The sequence below is a fragment of the Protopterus annectens genome, chromosome 7.part0 (genome assembly GCF_019279795.1).
Source record: "Protopterus annectens isolate FY-2018-M chromosome 7.part0, PAN1.0, whole genome shotgun sequence".
Taxonomy (NCBI): Eukaryota; Metazoa; Chordata; order Ceratodontiformes; family Protopteridae; genus Protopterus; species Protopterus annectens.
Genome location: NC_056739.1, coordinates 116,314,390 through 116,335,745, shown reverse-complemented (window position 1 = coordinate 116,335,745; position 21,356 = coordinate 116,314,390). Strand labels below are relative to the sequence as shown.

At 40.4% G+C, this 21,356-nt stretch overlaps 1 protein-coding gene across 1 annotated transcript in view; it reads left to right on the top strand.

Annotated features, from left to right (window-relative positions):
• Positions 1-21,356, top strand: part of LOC122806273 (suppressor of cytokine signaling 2-like) — a 34,227-nt gene that overhangs the window by 632 nt on the left and 12,239 nt on the right. Inside the window, exon 2 of the mRNA XM_044076549.1 lies at positions 11,950-12,187. Coding sequence (XP_043932484.1) covers positions 12,058-12,187 — 130 coding nt within the window. The 5' untranslated portion in view covers positions 11,950-12,057. The remainder of the gene's footprint in view (positions 1-11,949; positions 12,188-21,356) is intronic.

The window sequence follows — 21,356 nt, the reverse complement described above, 5'->3', positions numbered from 1 at the left end:
TAATCGTGAGGGTATCCATAAACAATTCCCTTGTTTCCTTAATATTTATTACAGAGTATTTGGACTAAAGTTATTTTCTTCAGCGTAGTTGGAGAAGGGTGAATCTGCGGTTTTTCAAGACAAGCCGTAACCCCCTTGTATAATCAGTTGTTGCATTTTCATTTATTACCAAAGTGCAGGCTGGCAACCGTAAATTTTAATTTTCTATATTTTCTGCTGATATGTTTTAAGTGCAGCATATAATTTTTCTGCAGCATTTCAAGGCAAGTTAGACATATTTGTTCTCCTACAGTATCAGGCAGTTTTTTTCCAGGACACTAAAATCCAACTGAGCAGGAAAGTGCTGCCTGGTGATACTTGAGTTTCTAGAGGTAAGCCCAGTACTCGAACTTTATCCTTGTGCCAAACCCCATCGAGCAGGATGCTGCACGTTCTGTACATCTTTCAATTGTTTTATTTGATTTAATTTGTATTGGGTAGTTATACCGGCAAATGCATAAGTAAAACAAATAGATCTTTTCGTTAACTCGGTTGAAAGGTTCAGAAGGAGAATCAAACTTGTCTTCTGCGTAATACACAACCACCTAAATTATAAGCCCGCTGCATGTTTTTGAACTTTGCATTGTACCTTAGCCAAAATACGTTAGATTATGAACAATGTTTTTTATGGTTTGACATGCCTGCCAAAGTGCATTTCAAGGAACCGTACATTTATTAATTTGTTTCACAATCCGTTATACTGTAGTTTGCTGTATAAATGTAAATTTCTTGGTTGTTGTTTATTTCTTTGGCAGCACAGTGGAGTTTAGGTGATTTAACCTTTTTGTTTAACTCTGCATTTTAAGAAGTATTATTCATATGGGGGTAGAAGGTCCCTGTCTTAAGGGACTATGCTATAAGATTCCTGCATAGAAACTCCCAAACCTTGTACATTTTGAAGCTTTCAACTGCTCGAAAACCCTTGCATATAATTTATTGTCTCAAAGAGAACCTTGAAAGAAACTAGATTATTGATTTGTGTGTGTGTGTTTCTGGTATGCAAACGTTAATTAAAGATCTAGATATAGCTAAGCAATAAGGGCTTTTCATTTTGCTGTAAGGAATGCTGAACTTGAAAACTATACTTGACACAGCATGCTGGCAGGGCAGGCATACATCTAAGAAATTTAGCTAAGCACTTCTTTAAACTTACCTGATGAGTAAGCCTCCGGTTTCTGTTTTTAATTGATTTAAATGTTAATAAATGCACTTTAGCATCCTTTTTACATTTTCTAGATTGTTAGGTATTTCAATAAATTTAGGCTTCTTGGAGAAATAACAGCCTCTTTTTTTTCTTTTACCTTCATTGCCTTTGCATGATTTTTGTTTCAAGGAGAGATCTGCTTTTGTGATAAAATAGCTCTTAAATTAGTATGACATTCATGTAGACTTATTTGCACTACCCTGTGTGGTATCTCTAACAAGACAGGCTGAACAGCACGTAAATGAAGGCTGGCAGTTTGAGGCTTTGCATAATTTCAAGTATTTTTCAGCAATCTTTGCATTTTAAAATTGCACATAATAGAAAAGGAGTTGTTTAGAACTGTCATTTCATCTATTTGTTAAATTAGAACTTTGTTCTAGAGACCCTAACAGACGGAAGCTATTAGCGTCTGATGCTCATAATACAAAAATTGCTTTTGAAGACTGACCCAGCAGTGCATGGAAACATTTGCAACGAACTAGTGCCCACATTGCACTGTAGAAGAAAATTAATGTTGCCTCCCGTTAAGGTTGGTGTCTTTACAACGTGGTGGAATAGAAAAGAGTATTTTATCAGTGGTACTAATACACTGAAGATATAGTAATTCATGGGAATTAGCTTGCTTATTCTCTGTTCCATTTTGAAACATCAGGAATTTCATTTTTAAGTTTTGCTTTTTTTCGCACTGCCAGTTATTATTCAAAATACAAAAAAGTGCAATTATTGCAGATCACTAAAAGCTGATCTACTTGGTCTGCTCTTCAGAAGTCTGATTGTTACTTTGTCGTCATCTCCCTCCTCTTTTTCCTTTGCATTGATCCATTAGAAGAACAAAGAAAATTGTTTTTCCTAGAAATCTTGATGCGAGAGATTTAGCTGGGATTAACTGAAAACATGCTTTTCTGAATCCCCCAATCCTGCAGCGTTTCAATATGAAACGTGTGTTGTTTACCCAGATGAGTTTTTTTTAAAAAAGAAAATCTGTGATAACATTATTAGGGGTCAGCACCACAGATATTTGTTCTATCAGGATGATATTGCTAACAGGAAGATCTTAACATGGTTGTGTTTATGTGGATTTGACCTAGGTAGTCTGCAAACCGGGAAGCCGTGTGCAAGAGATGTGACAGGAACTGCACCCATCGTTGTATGTGTTTAATACAGAGAACATTTTACCCTGAGTTTCTATTCTCTAGGAAACCTCCTGAGGGTTATGAATGTCCAAAATGCAGTACATATAATTTGTTATTTTGCCCTGATTCTTTTTAACTATTTCTTTTCTTGGTGTTTTTTGATTTCATGCATGTTACGTAAAATTTTCAACACTAAGATGGTGTCATAGTTCTCAGTCTTCCCTCTCTGATTTGATTAATGATTCAGTATTTACTTAAAAATCGTGACAAAGTATGCATGTAACAGATCCTTTCAGTATAGAACTGTGAGGAACGTGGATTTGTTTTAAGACAGAGTGAGGAATACTTGGTATCATTAGCTACACTTGAGAGATGTGCATAGCATAAATCCTGCAGCTTGCTGCAAGGTATGGGGAGCCTTTCTATGCTAAGCTTGTCCACTCTAGCCCATTTATGCCTGTAGGCAAAGACCTGGTTGTATTTTTGCCTAATCATGCAGAATGTAGTTAAGTTATTCCTCAATTGCAGAATAAACTTTTTTTTTCAGTTTTGATCTTGCTTTGTGGATTGTTTCACGGCCCATACCTATAATTTTGTTGAAAGGCAGTGCTTTTCAGGAGCCCCTGTGGAATGGTGCCCAGTGCCACCACTGGGAAATGGTTGACCACTGGCATTGAGGGGGCTTTGTAGCAGTATTTGTAAAATATAGGCAGCAGTAGGTCAGGAAAATGTCCTCCATTGGCATCAGTGCATAAGTGTGTGTGTGTGTGTGTGGGGGGGGGGGGGGGGGGTAGTTTAGAACCTGTGTAAGGACGTCTGTAGCATAGTGAGAGAGATAAGTTGTCTCATCCTTGACACTAATGGTGATTTTATACAACCAATATCGTAAAAGAATCCGTTGAATCAGAAGAGTGTAGGTGCAGTTCAGAAGGTGTCCATTTTTGTGTAAACACGACACTTTAAATGTTAATTGTTGGGACGCCATCAGCCAGTGGAATGCATTTCTGTCACTGGACAGAACTCTGCCCTTGTGCTTAAAGATTGGTTGTTTTAGCTCATCCAGTTTTCTGGCCTGGATTGTTCATCTTCTGGACCGCACTGTACTTAAGTAATTAAAATCCACTTAACTCATCGGTAATACTTGCATGTTTTTGTAAAATTCCTAGAAAAAATATATCTTCCTAGAAGTGCTGTGTTAGGCAGTAGGTTTGTACTTTGGATTTTTTTTCTTTTGGGGAGAGGACAGGGTTTATATCAGTTTTACATTTCTACAATTCTCTGTGTCAGCTGGGGAGGTGTGCTGGCAAACATCCAAATCTTTTAGTACCACATATCGCAATCCTAAATATGGTAATTAGTTTTCTGGACTAATGCTTGCATTGTGTGTGTGTGTGTGTGTGTGTGTGTGTGTGTGTGTGTGTGTGTGAGAGAGAGCAGAATGCATTACAAAATCAGCTAACAGTTTTGGTGGTATTCTCACAAAGCACTCAGCGGTGGTTTGCACGTATGTTGGCCCCATTCAGACCACTGTGTTTCCGTGACACTTTTCACCTGTGTCCATTAATGTCTTTGCTTACATTTGAGTAGTGGTGATTCACTCGGTTGTTCTTCCTCCACCCTTGTTCTAGGTGAATTTTCATAATGTCTTTGCTTACATTTGAGTAGTGGTGATTCACACAGTTGTTCTTCCTCCACCCTTGTTCCAGGTGAATTTTCATATGTTGTATCTCTTTAAAGAGAACACACCTTTTAAGGGAAGGTTTTTGTCCAGGAAATGCCTGTTTGACCGTTTCTCTGCTTGTGCTTCTCTTTTCTAGCCAGCAACCCTTCTAGGTAGGTCTGGGACTTGGGACAATATCTCGGTGTAAACCTTTATCCCTTTGGCTTGTGTGTAGCTAGCCGAGGCCTCTGCCAGACTGGAACTTCATGAGATTGGTGAACAACTGTATTTGTTAAAATACATCTTGCTCTACCACCCTCCTCTACAGATGAGTCTTTTTAGGCAAAGTTGTGGTGCACAATGCATCCCTGTGCCTCTCCGGGCCGTCCGTTTAAGGTATAACACTTAACACTTTTCTGGCCTTTATTGAAAGGACACTTGATAGTGGTCTCCCCTTTGGGGTGGGGGGCATCAGATATCTATTGAAAGTTTGAAGACATAACTACATAAATGTGTGGATGATTGGGGGAGACTGTCTTCAAAACTGTGCTATTTAGAGTACCTCTGAAATATAATGATTGAGCTCTGTAGTGGGGATGTGTGGGAGGTAAGGTCCCATCTAAGTGCTTTAAAGTTATAAAAGTGGGTTTTGGAATTTTTTTCTGAATCTCAGTTAAATTTTGAAATCTTAAAACACTGTGGTGGGTGTAGTATTTTAAGGAAGGAGCCTAGGGCACTGTTCTGCTGCTAACTGGTTCTTGGTGTTCACATCTTTTGCCAGGTCCGCTCCCTGTGATTTTAATGCTTAGCCCATGTAGCTGAGTACTGAAGTCATTCCTGATGGTTAGACTCCAAGTAATCTAAGATGAAAAGGTAAAATTTTGTATTCAAATGTGTCCTGATTGTAGTAGTTGTGGTGATTCGGTGCTGCAACGTTCTGTAGGGAGTTGGAGCGATAGAAACCTGGGGCATTTTGGGGTCTTGATACTCAATCTGGAGTGCCTGTGGTGTACACTGGCAAAGCTTTTTTGGTCTATTGGTGATGTTGGGGCTAGTTCATAGGCTGTTTGTTAAAATAAACTAGTTAATACATGTGAAACTTGTGCTCAAAATGTCTTAAGGGTATGTCATTGGTTGGCTTGGAGGAGTGGAACTAGTCACAGAGTGGTGGGGTTGAGAACTCTCCAGCCATGCAAGAGCCTTGTTATATTTAAAGTACAGGTAAACATCACGACTCGTGCCAACTGAAAATAAATAAATAAATAAATCAACAAATGTAAAATAAATAAAATAAATAAATAAATAAAACACTGACTGGAGTCACAACCAGGAGAATTTACTAAGAGGTGCTTTTGTCCAACCCCTTAAATAATGATTTGTATAACCAGTCACATGATTTCTAGCCTGTCAAAAGCCTTGAAATATAAAAAGCCTTTGTTTTCAGGTATTCTGACATTTTTAAACTTGATTGGGTTTCATCTGTAATGGATAGTGTCATTCAAACCCGATTTCTTATCTGTAGTTAAATTTATTTGCCAAAATAATACCCCAATTACTTTTTATTTCTCTACTTGCTTACCAGAGTGGACCATATCTTTTTGATCCAGGAGCACTGTCTGGTTAAGTGACTTCCTCAGAGCTGGGTAGGGTAGGCTGAGGGAATCAAACCCTGGACCACAGGAAACATCTTCTTAATCCTCTATGTCAGCTGCCAGACAAGTCACCACCAGCTGATTTGGCATGAAGCTTTTCTAAAACAAACATTTGTTGTAATTAGTGCAAGTTATTTTGTGCATGGCTAATGTATTACCTAACTCTAGTTTCTTTCTTCTGCATTTTCCTTAGTGCATTAATTGTTTTCCCAGTGTAAAATGCAGGACACAACAATCATATGTCCAAACACACTACCCCCTTAGTCACACAATTATAATGACCATTTGCTGTGATTTTAAAGGTAGTAATAAAAATGACTTTACACTGGTGATAAGCACTGCATCATATATCTTTATTGTGGATGCTCTCTTTCAAACAAATGTATGTTCTAAACCCAAAATACAACTGTCTTCCTCCAAACCTCTTGGTGCATTTTCAGTCGAAAATGTGATAGATTATTAAAATTATCCAACACTGAGTGTTCACTTGCTTAGCTGTTGATAGGCTTTAATAAAAAGTGGAGCAATAATAAGTCTTATCTTTTTACTAACACTTCCTGAATAACAAAGTCAGTCAAAGAACATAGATATTCTGTATCTAAAACCATCTTTTTAAGCTTCACCACCTCTTCCTAAAAATGCAGTATTTCTGGTAACTAATCATGATAGTCGCTGATCTTTGACTACATTCCTCATTCTAAAAGGATGATTAAAAATGCAGGTTAGTGTTGGGGGTAGTAGTAGAAGATGTATAACAGTTGTTTCAAATTTACTTAATTTAGTATATTAAAACGTTAAAAAAAATATGAAGCCAACATTGCAGACAAGGCTACATCTGTACCCTGCACAGTGGGTGGGTTGGATGTACATATGGAGAAGGCTACATCCCTGGCCAATGCCTAACGCCTGACTGGCTTTTCTCTTCCTTTGCCTTTTCACCAGATTGTGGCTTTTTCTCTGCTTTTGCCTTTTCACTTACAGCACTAGAACCCTTTTTGCCAGCCTTAAATGGCATCTTCCTAGTGTGCACATAGCATCCCTACCATCTAAATTGGAGGGTGTTACTCTCTGATTGTGGGTTTTAAAATCTTCAGCTACTTTTGTTGCCATCCTGCATAATGCACTGAAGCTTGCTAGCGGTACCCACATCTGTTGATTTCACATTTTTCTCCATTTTTTCCCGCTAACAGACTACCCCCTATTTGTCTTTGGTGTGGCATCTGGAACAAACAACAACATACTCCTATTAGTTCCTTGCTTATCACTCAAAGATTCTGCTTCTCTTTTCTAACAGCTAGCCATTTTTTTCTCCATGACATCACCTTTGTGTAGCGCAGTATATTTATGTTTCCTGCTATACTGTTCCTGAAGCAGGTTCGGAGGTACTTTTGAAACCCACGTTAAGTCATGTTCGCTGGAATTTGACAACTAAGCCAGAAGCCGATGAAAAGTAGTAGTTATATACAACTGTTTTGCACAGAAGCAACTAGTGGATGAAATCTGAAGTATAGGGAGCTGGAAGGAGAGATGGTTTAATTAGTCTGCTGTTAACCCCAACCAGAGGTCTGTAAGCAGCAGCTCTAAACAGTGTAGTTTGAGAGATTTATTTCTTAATTAGGTGTGGATGCTGATAAGATAGCTCATGTTGCAGGGCAAAGGAGCCCCAACAGCACTTTTGTGACTAGCTTTGGCAAGTGACCAGGGCAGACAGTAAGAGTTGGTACCTAGTGGGTAACAATCTGCTCACTTATGTTTGTGGGTGGGTGTTAGAATATTCTGTTGTTCCGCTGACCCCTTGTGGAGATGCAGGTATGACAGATGGTGAATACATTTATGTTATGTAACTAGGAGCAGTGTATGGGTATGTGTGCAGATCATATTGTATTCACTTCATGGCACAAATGGGGAATACGAGGTTGTGTGTAAAAGCTCCTATGAATGCAGTTGTAGCTCATGGCCTACAGCTGTTTATGCAAAGTCTGTTTCCTCAGACTTTTTAGGAGATCCATATTTACTTTAACCTTTTTTTGTGTGTGTGGTGACTCCCCCACATAGGTAGATTTGCCTCTGCACTTCCTTGTTCATTACAGTTCCTGATGACGCTTCACAAAGGATTCATAATTCAGAAGCTGACGTGCTGTTGGCAAATGTTTATGGTATCACCACTGTGTTCCAGTCTGTCATCGGATCAGCACAACATTTTTTCCCACTTTTTAGGTCTTGGCTGGTATTTGAGCACAGTAACCTGTGTATACTGGTAAGCCATATATTGACCTTGGATCATGTCTCACAGCCTCTAGATGTCTCCTTTTTGATCCTTTGCATCTGTCATTTGATTTCTGTGTGCTCATTCTTCAGAGTGAACACTTAGCTGGCAGGTGTTGCCAAGTTAGCAGAATAGAAAACAGCATCCATGAGAACTTGGCCTATGTTCTTGATTACTTTAGGCCAAGGTCATAGTGCATCCTTTGTACTAGTTGAAATTGGCGAATTTGTTAATTAAGAGGGAGATAACCTAAGCTCACTGCCTTCATTTCTACCACCAGCTATTTGGATGACTCTTGTTTCTTATGCAGGATAATTTATTGTACTGTTTCACCTCTCATCTCTCCACCACATTTGGATATCCATGTGAAGCAGGTAAAAACTGTCTTAGAATTCATGGCTCAGTTTTGTGCATCTCTGCTGTTGCTATAACGTTTTTGCATGGTAGGTACACTGCATTACTACAGCTAAATTACAGAGGAATTTTTTCCTTAAGACGTACAACACCTTGGTAGTTTACACAAGGTTATGACTGTAGAGGCAGTCTTTACTTTTAGGACTTTGTTGATTCCTTTTAAAGCAGCTAATGAGACATTTAGTATTTGTTTGCCATTTTCTCTGACCTTGTGGTGTCTTGAATTTGACTGAAGGATTCCTTCATAAGCAGTTCTAGCGTTGGCAATGGCATTTTGTTGCAGCCATGAGGTAAAAGATGGCAGATGATGTTGTTTTAGATTTGACACATTCTTTAATAAAACGACTATGCAGGAAACTTATTTTTGCTACCTTTTATATTGCCTTAATTCCTTTAGTCCACTGTTATCTGATGCACTTTTGAGTTAAATACTGAATTTACTGCCCTCCATTTGTACCTATTGCCCCCCCCCCCCCCCAGCTGACAAGAGCTGTTTTTTTTGTTCTTGACCTACATTGCAGTCTTAATTTAAATAGCAAAGCTATGAACATACTTGAAAACTGAATTGGTGCTTATGCTGTGCAAAGCACGCATAACTATTTTAATTGCAAGTCTTAACAGCAAATTGAGGCTGTTAAAAATTAACATGATTCTGCTTAATTCTTGGAAAAGCTCAATGATTCCAGCACTGAGCTGTACTACATTGTTAATTTTTGCTGTCTGCGAATAATCCAGTGTGATTCCCGTTAAAGGATGTTGATGTTTTGCAGTGTGCTATGTCAGTGCATCTCTCGGTTCATGCAGTTTTATGGTAGGAAGAGTTCACACTCCTGGTTTTGTAGAAAAAATAGATTCAAGTGTAGTACATTTTTTCCATAGGAAAATAAATTCAAGTTGAAGCCTGTGCTTGAAGGGGGATGTTTATTTTTGTGCCTTTCATTATCGACATGTAATATGATCTGGAATTACTGAGGATATCTAAGTAAACTAGGAAGTAATGTGATCAGGGGGTGGTGAGCATGATTATTTTGTAGGCCTGGAAAATGTTGTGCTTGTATTATTTTTGTCTGTTAGTGAAATGCTCTAGAGATGTCCAGCCCAGCTCTCTAAATTTACCTAGTTAGACTTGGTATTTGTCTGCATTGATATGTCTGTACTAAGTGTAGATATACATTTACATATGTATTTATTCATTGAGAGAGTGTGTCTGTGTGTATAAGTAATATGCCAAATATGTGACTTAAGTAGGCAGATGGAGGGTGATGGAACCAGACCTTGGACTTTAGGACTAAGTTTGTTAGGAACATCTAGCTGCAGCAACAGTGATGTATATGTTAGCTTGGTTTGCAATAAGTACGCAACATTGATCATGTTAATGTACAGGAGAAATGCATTGTTTGGCATGTGCATCCCAGAGAGCAGCCATTTTGTAGTTGTGCATGCCCATACTGATGAGGATCTTGGAGCACATATAACGATGAAACATTACAAAGTTGGTGGTGTCTCCACCCAAGTTCCTGATTGCACTGAGAACTGATAACCTTGCAGCTGTATCTACCTTATTTAGGAATGAAGTCTTAATTTTGTCTGCATACAAAAAGCTTTGTGGTTACAGTAATAACCTAGCAGCTTTACCATCTTTGTTAATATAATGCCGCCTGCTTTTCTAGCTGCTTGTTAGTCCGAGACATGGACCCAGCGCAGTTCTCCACTTTACCTGTGTAATGGTGTGAGTGAAGGCGAAACTTGTCTAGTGTGCTGCTACAGTGGTCTGCCTGTGCTGTTCTGTTCTGGTTTTATTTGGAGCTTGGGTGTTGTGACTGGGACAGAGCTGCATTACAAATGTTTTCATCATTCTTTTGGATTGATGTCTGTAATGTGAATGCCAGATCATTGGCTGTCAAGGGCATCTCATACACACCAAAATTCTTGTTAAACAAAATTTCAGTGCTTCAGCCACATTGCAGGAGGAGACACAAACTTAAATAAAATGAAGATCCATAAAAACAGTAACAAATGCGTTAAAGACATTGGATCACCAAGAAATATGAGTTTACAGAGGGCTATGCCATGGAACATGCACTTAATTGCAAACCCATGCATTGTGCTACTTACAAATGGCCCTTTTCAACATAAAGGGATTCTGTGCACACTAATACAATGGTATTTTAAGATTTACACTTGAAATGAAAATCATTCTTGGATGTGACAGTTGAAACAATTTCTCTGATCCTGTTTTTTTTCACCTAAAACCATACAGACATGGTGTAAAACTGCGAATGTCCTGGTTGGTACCGTCCTCCCTCCTTTTACCAGGCAGTGAAGAACCAGACAACCACCTTATTGCAAGTCCTAGCTCTGCGTTTGATTTTGTATGACACTTCGACAATCTGGATTCCAGAAGTTGTTTTTTTAGTACTGAAAATCTGAAAATTGTGTATTATTGTCCCCCCCCCCCCAGAAGTATCCTGCTTTGTTCAGTTTCTTAAATAATGGTGGCAGTGGTCCGTGTGTACATTAGTTAGGTTATTAGGTCGTTACAATGCTTGCAGTCTAGACCCCTTGACACACTTGGCCATAAGTTACTATTGTCATCTACACTAGGGGCAATGTGTGTAATTAGGTTTCTGTTTATCATGCATTACAAGGTAGCAGACATGATAAAAGAATCGTCTGAACACTAAAACCTTTGCTGACAATTGGACCTTATTTTTGTAGATGTAACCCATAGAGTGGCTGTCTGTTTCACTTTTACCTGCTTGTGTAACAGGACTTTGAAGTTTGAATGTTCTGTTGTCATGACTGTGGTTGTGCTTTTACTTTGTTAGCATACATTCACAGTGTATTTGTGCTGTACTCCCACAATGTGTATGTGTCACCATTCAAAACAGGTTTTGTTCCTAGATACTGCTACCGAGTTCCAAACTACGGTGTCTCAGGTCAGCACAGCTGGTAAAATGCTTTATACGCACCTGAATTGTGTGCAGTCTGGACTTTGTCTTGATTTACTCTGCGTGCTTTTGAAGGGACTATTGTAAAACTGAGACCTGCATCTGTAGGTCTGGAATTACAAACAGTACAACAAAACTACTACAGGATAGTGAATGTTGAAACTTAGTGTCCCCCTTTTAAAGTCCTTTTTTTCTAAGGAGTGGCCCACTGCACTCCTTAATGTGGGGGTGGGGCTGTACAACTCACAGCCTTGCTGGTTATGTATATTAACTCTAAAATCTACCTCTGCAAAAAGGGAAGCAAAAAAGGGGCATTGTAGTTCTATTATAGTGAGTTATAGCAGCCTTGGTCTTTGTATATACTGTCCCTCCTATGCAAAGTCAGCCATGGTATGCTGGTACTTGGCAGGTACAAGCCACTGGAATCAAAAATGGTTACAATGTTAGGGTAGTAAAGGACCTATAGCATGAAGCTGGGCTCCCTGGTACGTTCGTGTATCAAAGGTTGGCTGTATTTGTAGCTCTTTTTACTGTACTGGTCATTTGCATTGTTTAAGAACAGAACGATTTGTTTATTGTAATGGTGCTGTTGTTAAAAACTTTATTCACTAGAATGTTTGCTTAATACAGCCTCATCTATGGTTCGAGTGATATTGCCAGACCTCCACATGATGAAAACCTTGTGAAACCTACGTAGAAGGGGGATGCCCAACCGTTATTTAAAAGCCATTCAGCAGTATGAAGTCTCAGCATTCCATGATCTATCCAGAAAGGATATCGCTGCCTTGCATTGGACAGATGGATCAGTCACAAAACAATCTGGACTTGATTAGACTTGCATGTACCATGAGTCACCTTGAACAAGCAGGTACCCTGTCGTTTATTTTAATCACAATTATGTATTTTCACTACTGTAACTGATAGTTTATATGAACTCAGTTATATTTCAGTCTTTATAAAATGTTTGCTTAATTTCATCTTGTTTACAGCCATGTCTATATAGTACAGACATTTTGGAATTTGGAAGGTAGAAAACATTGTATATGTGCCGTTTGACTTTGCTTGAGGTTTAGGAAGTAGCAATTCAGCCTTATTTGTACAGGATCCCATGAGTAAGCAGTGTGAATGGGGCACAGTAGTTTGCCCAGTTGCTCCATTTTTTGTTTGGTTAGTACTACTCTCCTGTTGGGACCTCATGAATAATTGAGGGCCAGTACCTCCAGGACATCGGCCCAGTTGCTTTAGCTGCCGCTGAGCCAGTGCTACCTTCTTTGGGGGAGGTATGAGTGGTAAGTACCCAGTGTTCTAGCACAACATTTCAGGATTTCTAGTGAATCTTGCTTGTGCTTGCAGAGTATGCAGTGTGTTGCCATATTTGTGTCCGAGCAAATCTTGCTGGTGAGAATATTAGTTATAATTGCAGTCTGTTACACATGGCTGTGTCAAAGACTTTTAACTTTGGAGGAAGAAATATTTCTTTTCTTCCCACATCTGCTGAGATGCATTGATTTCTAGGTGCTGTTCTCCAAGTCATGCCTGTATTGAGCTTGTTGCAGACCCACCTCTACTTTTCAAGGTATTGGGACCCGTTTCTGTCTTTGTGTAAATCAACAGTGCAAGATGTGTGTGATGGTATCCTTACCGAAATAGGGATATTCATTTTAATAAGGGGAAATGTGTATGCCCACCTTTTTTTGACATATTTGAAACCCATGTGTCTTTTCTTTTTTAATAATTATTGACACTTTCGTTGAAGGTTGTGCGTCAAGGCTGGCAACTCGGCACGTAAAAATCTACTGCCAACACTTTCTTGGCCCATGTCGTTGCCTTTCAAAGGCAATGCAGGTTGTTACTGCGCTATTCTCTTCGCGGACTTCGCAATGCACACCTTATTTATATGTCACATGCAGGATATGACTGTGAACCACTATGTTCTGATACGGGCACAAGTACTTATTTTTATGGAATGGATATTATTGAGGTTTAGAGTTCACAGATAAATACCAGGCTAGCTGCCCTTGTGGACAATTTTAAGCCTAGACAATTTCCCTTTAGTGCTAATCAAACCCAGTACCTTGTGTTTGTGAGGTAAACACCTTAACCATACCTGCCAACCCAGTAGAAAGACATAGGTGAGATCATTTGTAAGATCAGTGAACCCATATGATTCAATTTCTTCGAGTTTTTCTTTGTGTTGTTTTAGATGTTTTCCTCCCCTTTGCTTTTAATATCAGAACACCTGAAAATTTCTCTCTAAATGTGACATTGCAGCAACCATCTTACTGGAAGGAATGATAGCACAGCTCCTTGTAAGTGAAAGCAGTCTTTCTGAAGTAGATCTAGTTTTACTGAAATTTCAGAAAGGTCGGGTCTGGGGGGGGGGGGCAAAGCCATCTACATGCTCCATGCATGGTGTGGATTTGCCCCACCTCCCCCCAAGTTTAGTATAATTTACCTTTAAGGTTCGTGCACATCACTTTTGAGGATCTTACCCCAGCTACATTCATTGATGAGCTGTACAATAGTCGATGACCAAACAATCGTTGGCAAACTGTATTTGGTAAGTTATATTGCATGTAAAGTCTACATTAAAAACATGTTTGCAAACAAGTACTTTGACAGAATGGGGTGCCTCTGGCTTTGCTTTCTCCTTCTCGTCTCCCATTTTTGTCTTCCCTAGGACCGTCCCCTTCCTGCAGGTGAGATATATTGATTAGCAAAATCCATGGTCTGCTTGGCACCTAGTGTTTTATATGTTAGTGCAGCGGTTGTAAATTTGTTTGCCTACTGACATTTTTAATAGTTTTAACCCCCAGGGATGCATCTGAACAAATATATTTGTCTGTGACATTCCTGTTTTTCAGAACTAGGAATGTGAGCTCAAACTCATCTTGTCTGTTGATTTTAAGTTGAGTTAACAGTCTTGCAAGGAAGCAAGTGTAGAGCAAGTTGCATAGGTGTTTAGGCAGGTGTACTACCTTTAGGTGAAGGGACGTCTTGAAGTGCACTGTCCTGTGCAAGAAGGGGTTCTTGGACTGCTTTGCAGGGCTTCTTCTTCCTGCCTTGAAACTCTTCCATGACAGCTTATCAGACCAGAATGGGACATCTAGAGGATGGAGCTCGTTTTGTGTAACATTCAAGTGTTTTACAGGGGGAAACCTCTCTAAGGAGTACATTTTTGGTAAAATGCTCACAACTAGAGGGCATAGGATGGAGCTGAGTAGGATGGCACTCAGAGTGGGGCACTCACTCAAACAGCAGCTGCAGTGGTACCCTGCTCTGCTTTTGAAGGTGAATGAATGGACGTCTGTGGGTTCTGCCTTGCACATGTGTGCATTTATTTATTTAAAGCAGTGTCATCTTTAATATCTGTGGAGTCTTGTATGTATGTTGTATAGTCTTGTTTTTTGTACAGTATTGTAAACACAAAGGTAGCAGTGTGTAGTCATTATTCTGTCTAGCCTGTTTTGTGCTGTGTAGTATCAGTTTAGTTACATCATTACTCAAATGAAAGATGAATACATATGCAGCCATTAGGATGTCCTCACACAATTTGCCTGTGATTGTACTGTGTTGATCCAAAAAGCTGGTGTATTTCTGACTGTAAGTATTATATCTGAAAGTGTTTTTTTTTTTTTTTTTGTTTTGTTTGCATCTGTTTACCAGAAAAGCCTGTGGAAAAGCCCCTTTTCAAAAGAGGCCTAAGAAGAAAAGTACCAAATAAAGATAAAATATACAACACACAACAGAATGCAGAAGTTGTGATTACAGTCGTAGAAAGAAAATCATTAAGGTGCAAAGCTAATATAGCAAATGATTAACTACCATAATAACGTCTGCAATCTCTGCAGAAAGTAAATCAAAAGTCAGATTAGTGAGCAAGTGGGATAGTAAATATACCCATTAATTTTAGCACTGAATGAATTTATTAACAAAGTATTCAGAATTATATGCAGTAGAACAATATTTGCATTATGGGATGGATGCAGCTTTAGGAGCTTTTCTAGGGAAAGAATGGGGAAGGTGGTGATTAGAAATATCTGAAAAGATTTACAGAGGGGAAGAAGCCCTGAATACGTTTCAGGAGGCAAGCAGAAAATTCCTTTGAAACAACTTAACTGCACGCCACAGAAGTATTTGCCCATAACCATTACAAGGTTACACTGAGTCGATATAATCTTAAATTATGGGATTACAAAAAATTAAGCCAAAGACAGAATTTGGTAAGAGAAAATTTATTGGCATAAGAAAGAGCCACATGTGATTTCAAAAATGGTCAGATGAAGGACAGTTTGTTGAGGAACAGATTTAACATCCACATGATTATATGCAGAGTGGATGAAAAAATGTGTAAGGTTACTTGCGAGACAGAATACAGTGGAAAATTTGAGTCACAAGAGCTTTTGAAAGCGTAATAAACACGTTAAGCTCCCTACTTGATGTGGCTACAAGCATACTGTAAAATATGTTAACTAACTGTGGAAAAAGAGAAAAAAAATTGCTTTGTAAACATCTGCAAAATGAACAAACCCCCCATTTTAAAGGATTTGCATGTAGTACAACAAAATCATGAGCATGATTCCTGTTGAATATCGTGGAGTTAACAGTATACAAGAAAAAATAAGAACAACTCATTTGGAAATCTGGGTAGAAAAGCTGAAAGAAGACCATCTTGTCTGGAAATTTAACTGTGGTGGTCAGTCTAGATGCTGGCGCAGTGCATATGTAATTTGAAAGAGAATAGTGCCGGTGCTGAATCTAAAAGACATAAATGAAGTCATTATGTAAACTGCTTGCTTCAGTAATAATGTAGAACATTTGGGTCAAAAAGGGCTTGTGTGTGAATATATGAAAAAGAAAAAAGTAGGATTTAATTCCAGATATGCACCTTGCAGCTGCTGTGATTCAGGACTGTTTGCACCTTGCAGCTGCTGTGATTCAGGACTGTTTGCACCTTGCAGCTGCTGTGATTCAGGACTGTTTGCACCTTGCAGCTGCTGTGATTCAGGACTGTTTGAAACTTGGCACTGGGAAAATAGTGTAAATTCACACACTGTTTCTTTTTTAATTGGTAGCCAGGAGGGCATCCTTATCCAGAGATCCACTGATTGTCTTAAACTATAACCCACTACCCTTCTTCAACAGCTACGTTGATGAAACTCTTCAAAACAAACTCCCACCAAAGCTGTAGGTGACATAACTATTAAAGTTTTCTGCATAGAGAAAGCCCCCTCCTCACAACCAGCAAAGGTATCCCTCTAACTTTTATGTAAATCATTTCCACAGTCACACAAATGTAGTGGGGAAGACTCCTGGTAAAGGTGGAAAAATGGCTCTTACAAATGCACTCTTGCAGTAGAGCTGTTGTATGTAAAACCACTTCCAATAGCTGTGGTTTTTGGGGAGTTGGAGCTCAACAAGATAGCATTCCTCATGTTAATATTCACGCAGTCTTATGAGGTACCACTTGAGTATTAGCCACTAATAACTAATATACAATACAAGAAGATTAATCAGAGGCACTTCTCATCAATCTTCCAGTATGTCTTTGCAAGTGAGCATTGATCAAAAATAGTATATAAGTTCATAGGTTCATAATAGGCTATCTGCCCTAGGGCATTTATAAGCCTAGCCAGAGTTGTGTGGCTTTCAGCACCCCTTAGGTTGAAGAATACTATACCCATTAGTTTGCAGTGCCTCTGTCCAGCAGTGATACAGAGATGATCCCCAGGGTAAACCTACGATCTCCCATCCACTGGTCAAGATTCCTCTTGAACAGAGCCAGCGAGGTGCTCTGTCTCACATGGACCGGGATTCTGTTCCACAGCATAGGGAGTCTCTGGGTGATGAATCTGTCCCTCCAACACATCCTATTTATATCTGTGTTGAGGTTTAAGTCTCTTGCTCTTGTGGCTCTGGTGGATTTGGATTTTTTGAGGTGGAGCATGTGCATTAATTCCGGGTTGGACATGGCCTTGTATGTCAGGCACAGGTCACCTCTGAGCAGACGGTATGTGACTGAATAGAGCTGGAGTTTCTTCAGTCAGGCAGCATATGGCATATTTTTGAGCCCCTTTATCCTTTTGGTGAGGTACTTTTGGGGTCTTTCCAATTGCTGCAGGTGTTGGGTAAGATACATTCCGAATGGGGCATTGTACTCAATCATTGGTAAAAACAGAAACAGGTTGTCTCACCACGATGCAAATAGATTATAAAGCCCTTAGATAGTTCGTAAAAAACATCTAAGGGCTTTATAATCTATTTGTATCGTGGTGAGACGACCTGTTTCTGTTTTTATCTTGTATCCTTCAGTCTTGACGGGAGTCTCTTTGGCAATACAGCGGCAGCTTTTTTTACTTCTTACTCAATCATTGGTCTGATAAGTGAAGAGTACAGGGGAACAATGACCTCCCTTGATCTGGATGTGAATCCCTTCATAATCAGGTGGGCAATGTAGAAGGTCCTCCTAACCACTTTGGCAGTGTGAGTGTCAAAAGAAAGGTTACTGTCAACTTGGGTCCCCAGGTCCCTGATAACCTCTTCTGTGCTTAATGGATTGCCACCTATGTGGTAACTTGAGGTTACCTTGTTTTTACCAAAGGGTATGACTATACATTTTTTGTCGTTTAGCTTAAGGCCATGGCTCTGGCACCAGTTATCCGTTTCTATGAGACCTCTCTGAAGGATATCTGTGTCTGATGGATTTACAACTATGGCCCAGTTTGCAGTCATCTGCAAACTTTGTCAGCCACAATCCTCCTATGTTTGCCTGCACTTCTGAAAAGTAGATTCGAACAAGAGGGGCCCAGGACTGAGCCCTGTGGGACACCGCCAGTGACCGGCTTGGAGTCTGACATGGCACCAGCAACTCTAACCCTGTGGGTTCTGTCCTTGAGCCAGTTTGCAACCCATCTTGTGACATATGGGTGTACATTTAAGCTGGTGAGCTTTTCTATGATACCCGAGTGGGGTATTGTGTCGAAAGCTTTTGCAAGGTCAAGGTAGGCTGTGTGAACTGCCTTACCCTCATCAATGGCCTTGGTGACTGTTTCAAAAAAGTCGACCAAGTTCAAGAGGCATGATCTGCCCTTGACAAAGCCGAATTGGGTAGGATCCAATGTCTGTAGGTCCCCTATGTCTTTATTTACGAGTTCCATTATGATCCTCTCCATAGTTTTGCAGACCAGGCTTGTTAAGCTTATGGGGCGGTAATTACCAGGGTCTGTAGAAGCACCGCCTTTGTGGAGTGGGACCACAGTTGCCGTATGCCACTCTTTGGGTACATATCCTGTGGTAAGGCTAAGATTAAACAGCAGCCTTATGTGTGGGTTTAGTTCCTCATTGAGTTCGTGTAGCACACAGCCGGGGACACCATCCGGTCCCATTGATGTTGTATTTTTAGCTTTAGAGAGAGCAGCTCTCACCTGGGCATTTGAGATGATTGGGAGGCTGCACTTTGCTGGGATAGATATTTCTCCTTTTGGGGGGGGGGGGGAGAAATTGTCTGCCAGTATGTTTGCAATGTCTGTGGGTTCAGTGATTTTTGTATCATTTTGGACTAATTCTGAGAATATCTGGGAGTTTCCACCCAGATTTCTAACATAGCTAAAGAAGGCCTTATGATTGTCTTTTGAGTCCTTGGCGATTTTTCTCTCAAAGTTGGCCTTGGATGCTTTTATGAGTGATCGTAGTTTTTTACTAGTATTGATCAGAGATGTCTTCCCTTTTAGAGATTTTGCTCTATCTTGTAGTAGCTTTCTCCTCTTGTTGTAAAGTGTGTTTATGGCTGGGGTCCACCAGATCGGGCGCTTGCCTTTGATGGAAAGGGTCTTGATTTTATTTGGGATTGCTTGATCCATGCAATCCTGGAGGTGCTCGTAGAAAGCATTTGTAAGGGATTCAGCAGCGTGGGTTGTGGTTTCCAATGGCTCAGGGGCCTTGAAGGATACCACACCAGTCTTAAGAAGTGTGAAGTTGGCTTTTGAGAAGTTCTTCACTGTGGTCTTTTTGTTGGGGTGGGGCGGGATGTGGATCTCCAGTGAGATTAGTTTATGGTCTGATCTCACCAATGAGGGATATACTTCCGGTGTGGAGCATTTTGTCCCCATGTTTGTGATGATCAGATCTAGTATATTTTCACCTCTTGTGGGAATGGTGACAAGTTGTTCCATAGCATTTGAGTTTATGAACTCCAGGAACCTTTGGGCTAGGGTATTGGGGCTTGAGTAATGTTCCCAGTCTATGTTTCGGTAGTTGAAGTCACCCAATATGATGGTGTTTGGAGAGTCATTTATACTCTCCAGTGTCTTCAGGAAGGCTGTGTGGGGTTCCTGAGTTTGAGAGGGTGGCCTGTAACATGCTACAAACTGTAGAGCAGTTTTGCCTATGGTTAATTGCACCTGAATGGTCTCTGATGCTTCGTGAGTTGCCACCAGCCTGGAGGTGTGGGTATCCTTGATGAATATGGATACACCCCCTCCTTTTGTGGTACGGTCTGGGTTTTGGGGCTGGAACGCATGATATGAGATAAAACCTGATAGTGCCGGGGTGCTCTCAGGAGCCTTGAACCAGGTTTCAGTCACAGCACAGACATTGATGTTCTCCATACTGAGGAGGGCTTCGAGGGCATGCATCTTGAGATTTAGACTTCTGGCATTGAGCAGCATTACCCTTAGTTTTTTTCCATTATTGTTTTCTAGGGCGGTGGGTTTAGAATTTGAGCCTTGTCTAAAAAAGGCACTATGGGGGTGGCAAGAGCCTTTGCCAATATCCAGAAACCCAGGGGTGACAGGTGCAAGCCGTCCCTTGCGAAGCAGCGTGGCTTGTCAAGCATGTCATTCCAGGCAGACAGACATCGGATCCCCTTAGAATGACACCAGAAATTAAGCCAATTATTAAAACTGATCATTTTGTCTCTGTATTGTGGCATCATTCTTGGTGAAGGTAGGATACTGCTCAGGGTCAGGGTCATACCAGCCTGGGCTACATAATCTGAGAGCTCCTTTATGTCTCTTTTCATGTAGTCCAGGGAGGTATGTCTCAGGTCATTCACACTGGCATGGACAATGACTGAGTCATACTTGTACTTGCTGTGGCGTGACCTGAGTGCTTGTGTTATGTGGCGGATTCTAGCGCCCGACAGGCAGCTTACTGTGACCCTCTCCTTGTTCATTCTGGTGAGTGGGACGTCAGTGTGTCTGACTATGGAGTCACCTATGACAAGTGTGTCTGGCATTGTGTTTGGCCTTAAGGGCTGTGACTGATTTGCACACTGACTTTGTGATCTATGTGTTGCTTGTGTTATGTCATGAGGTGGCAGTTGTTTGGGTGTCTGCTTTGGAGGCCTCTGCTGTTTTGGTAGATTTTTGATCAGTGCCTCCGAGTATGTCTTTGTGTGTTTGTGTTTGATTTGTAGTTGTGATAGTTCTATGTGAGACTGGGTTTATGGTGTGTGTGGTTACCTTCTCCTCTTGTCTGGTTTTGCCAGTCCTGAGTTGAGAGAGCTCAGCCTCCAGTTTGGCTATATAGTTGCATCTCTCGCATGTATTTGTGTTTTGTGGGAGGAGGAGAGGGTTGTCTGTGTACTTGAGGCAATTGTAACATTGCCTCAATATTCCCAGATTCACCAGCTGAGCAGGAGAGGACGCTAGCAACTGAACCTTTGACATGCTAGAAGAAATGAAAAAGTTTGCTGTGTAACTGAGTCAGAAAGGACCTATAGGGAAGTGGGTACTCAAGGGGGTTTTAAGCTAGTGAAGTACTTTGTATAATATAGAAGTGCTTTACCTGACTAAAAATGCTTTAGGAACATGTGCTGAGCTTTACAGATAGAGAATAGACTGTTTAGATTACAAGTAGAGCAGTTCTAAGGGAAAAAATGAAGAGCAGACTTTACGGAGCCAGAAATAGTTTAACCTTGTTTAACCGGCGCTGCCCGATGGTGCTCTAGTGGCAACTCCGTGCTACATGCAGAAAAGGCAATAAGTCAGTAGTACAGGCTAGCACACTTTAGTGGGCAGCCAAACAATTAAATTAAA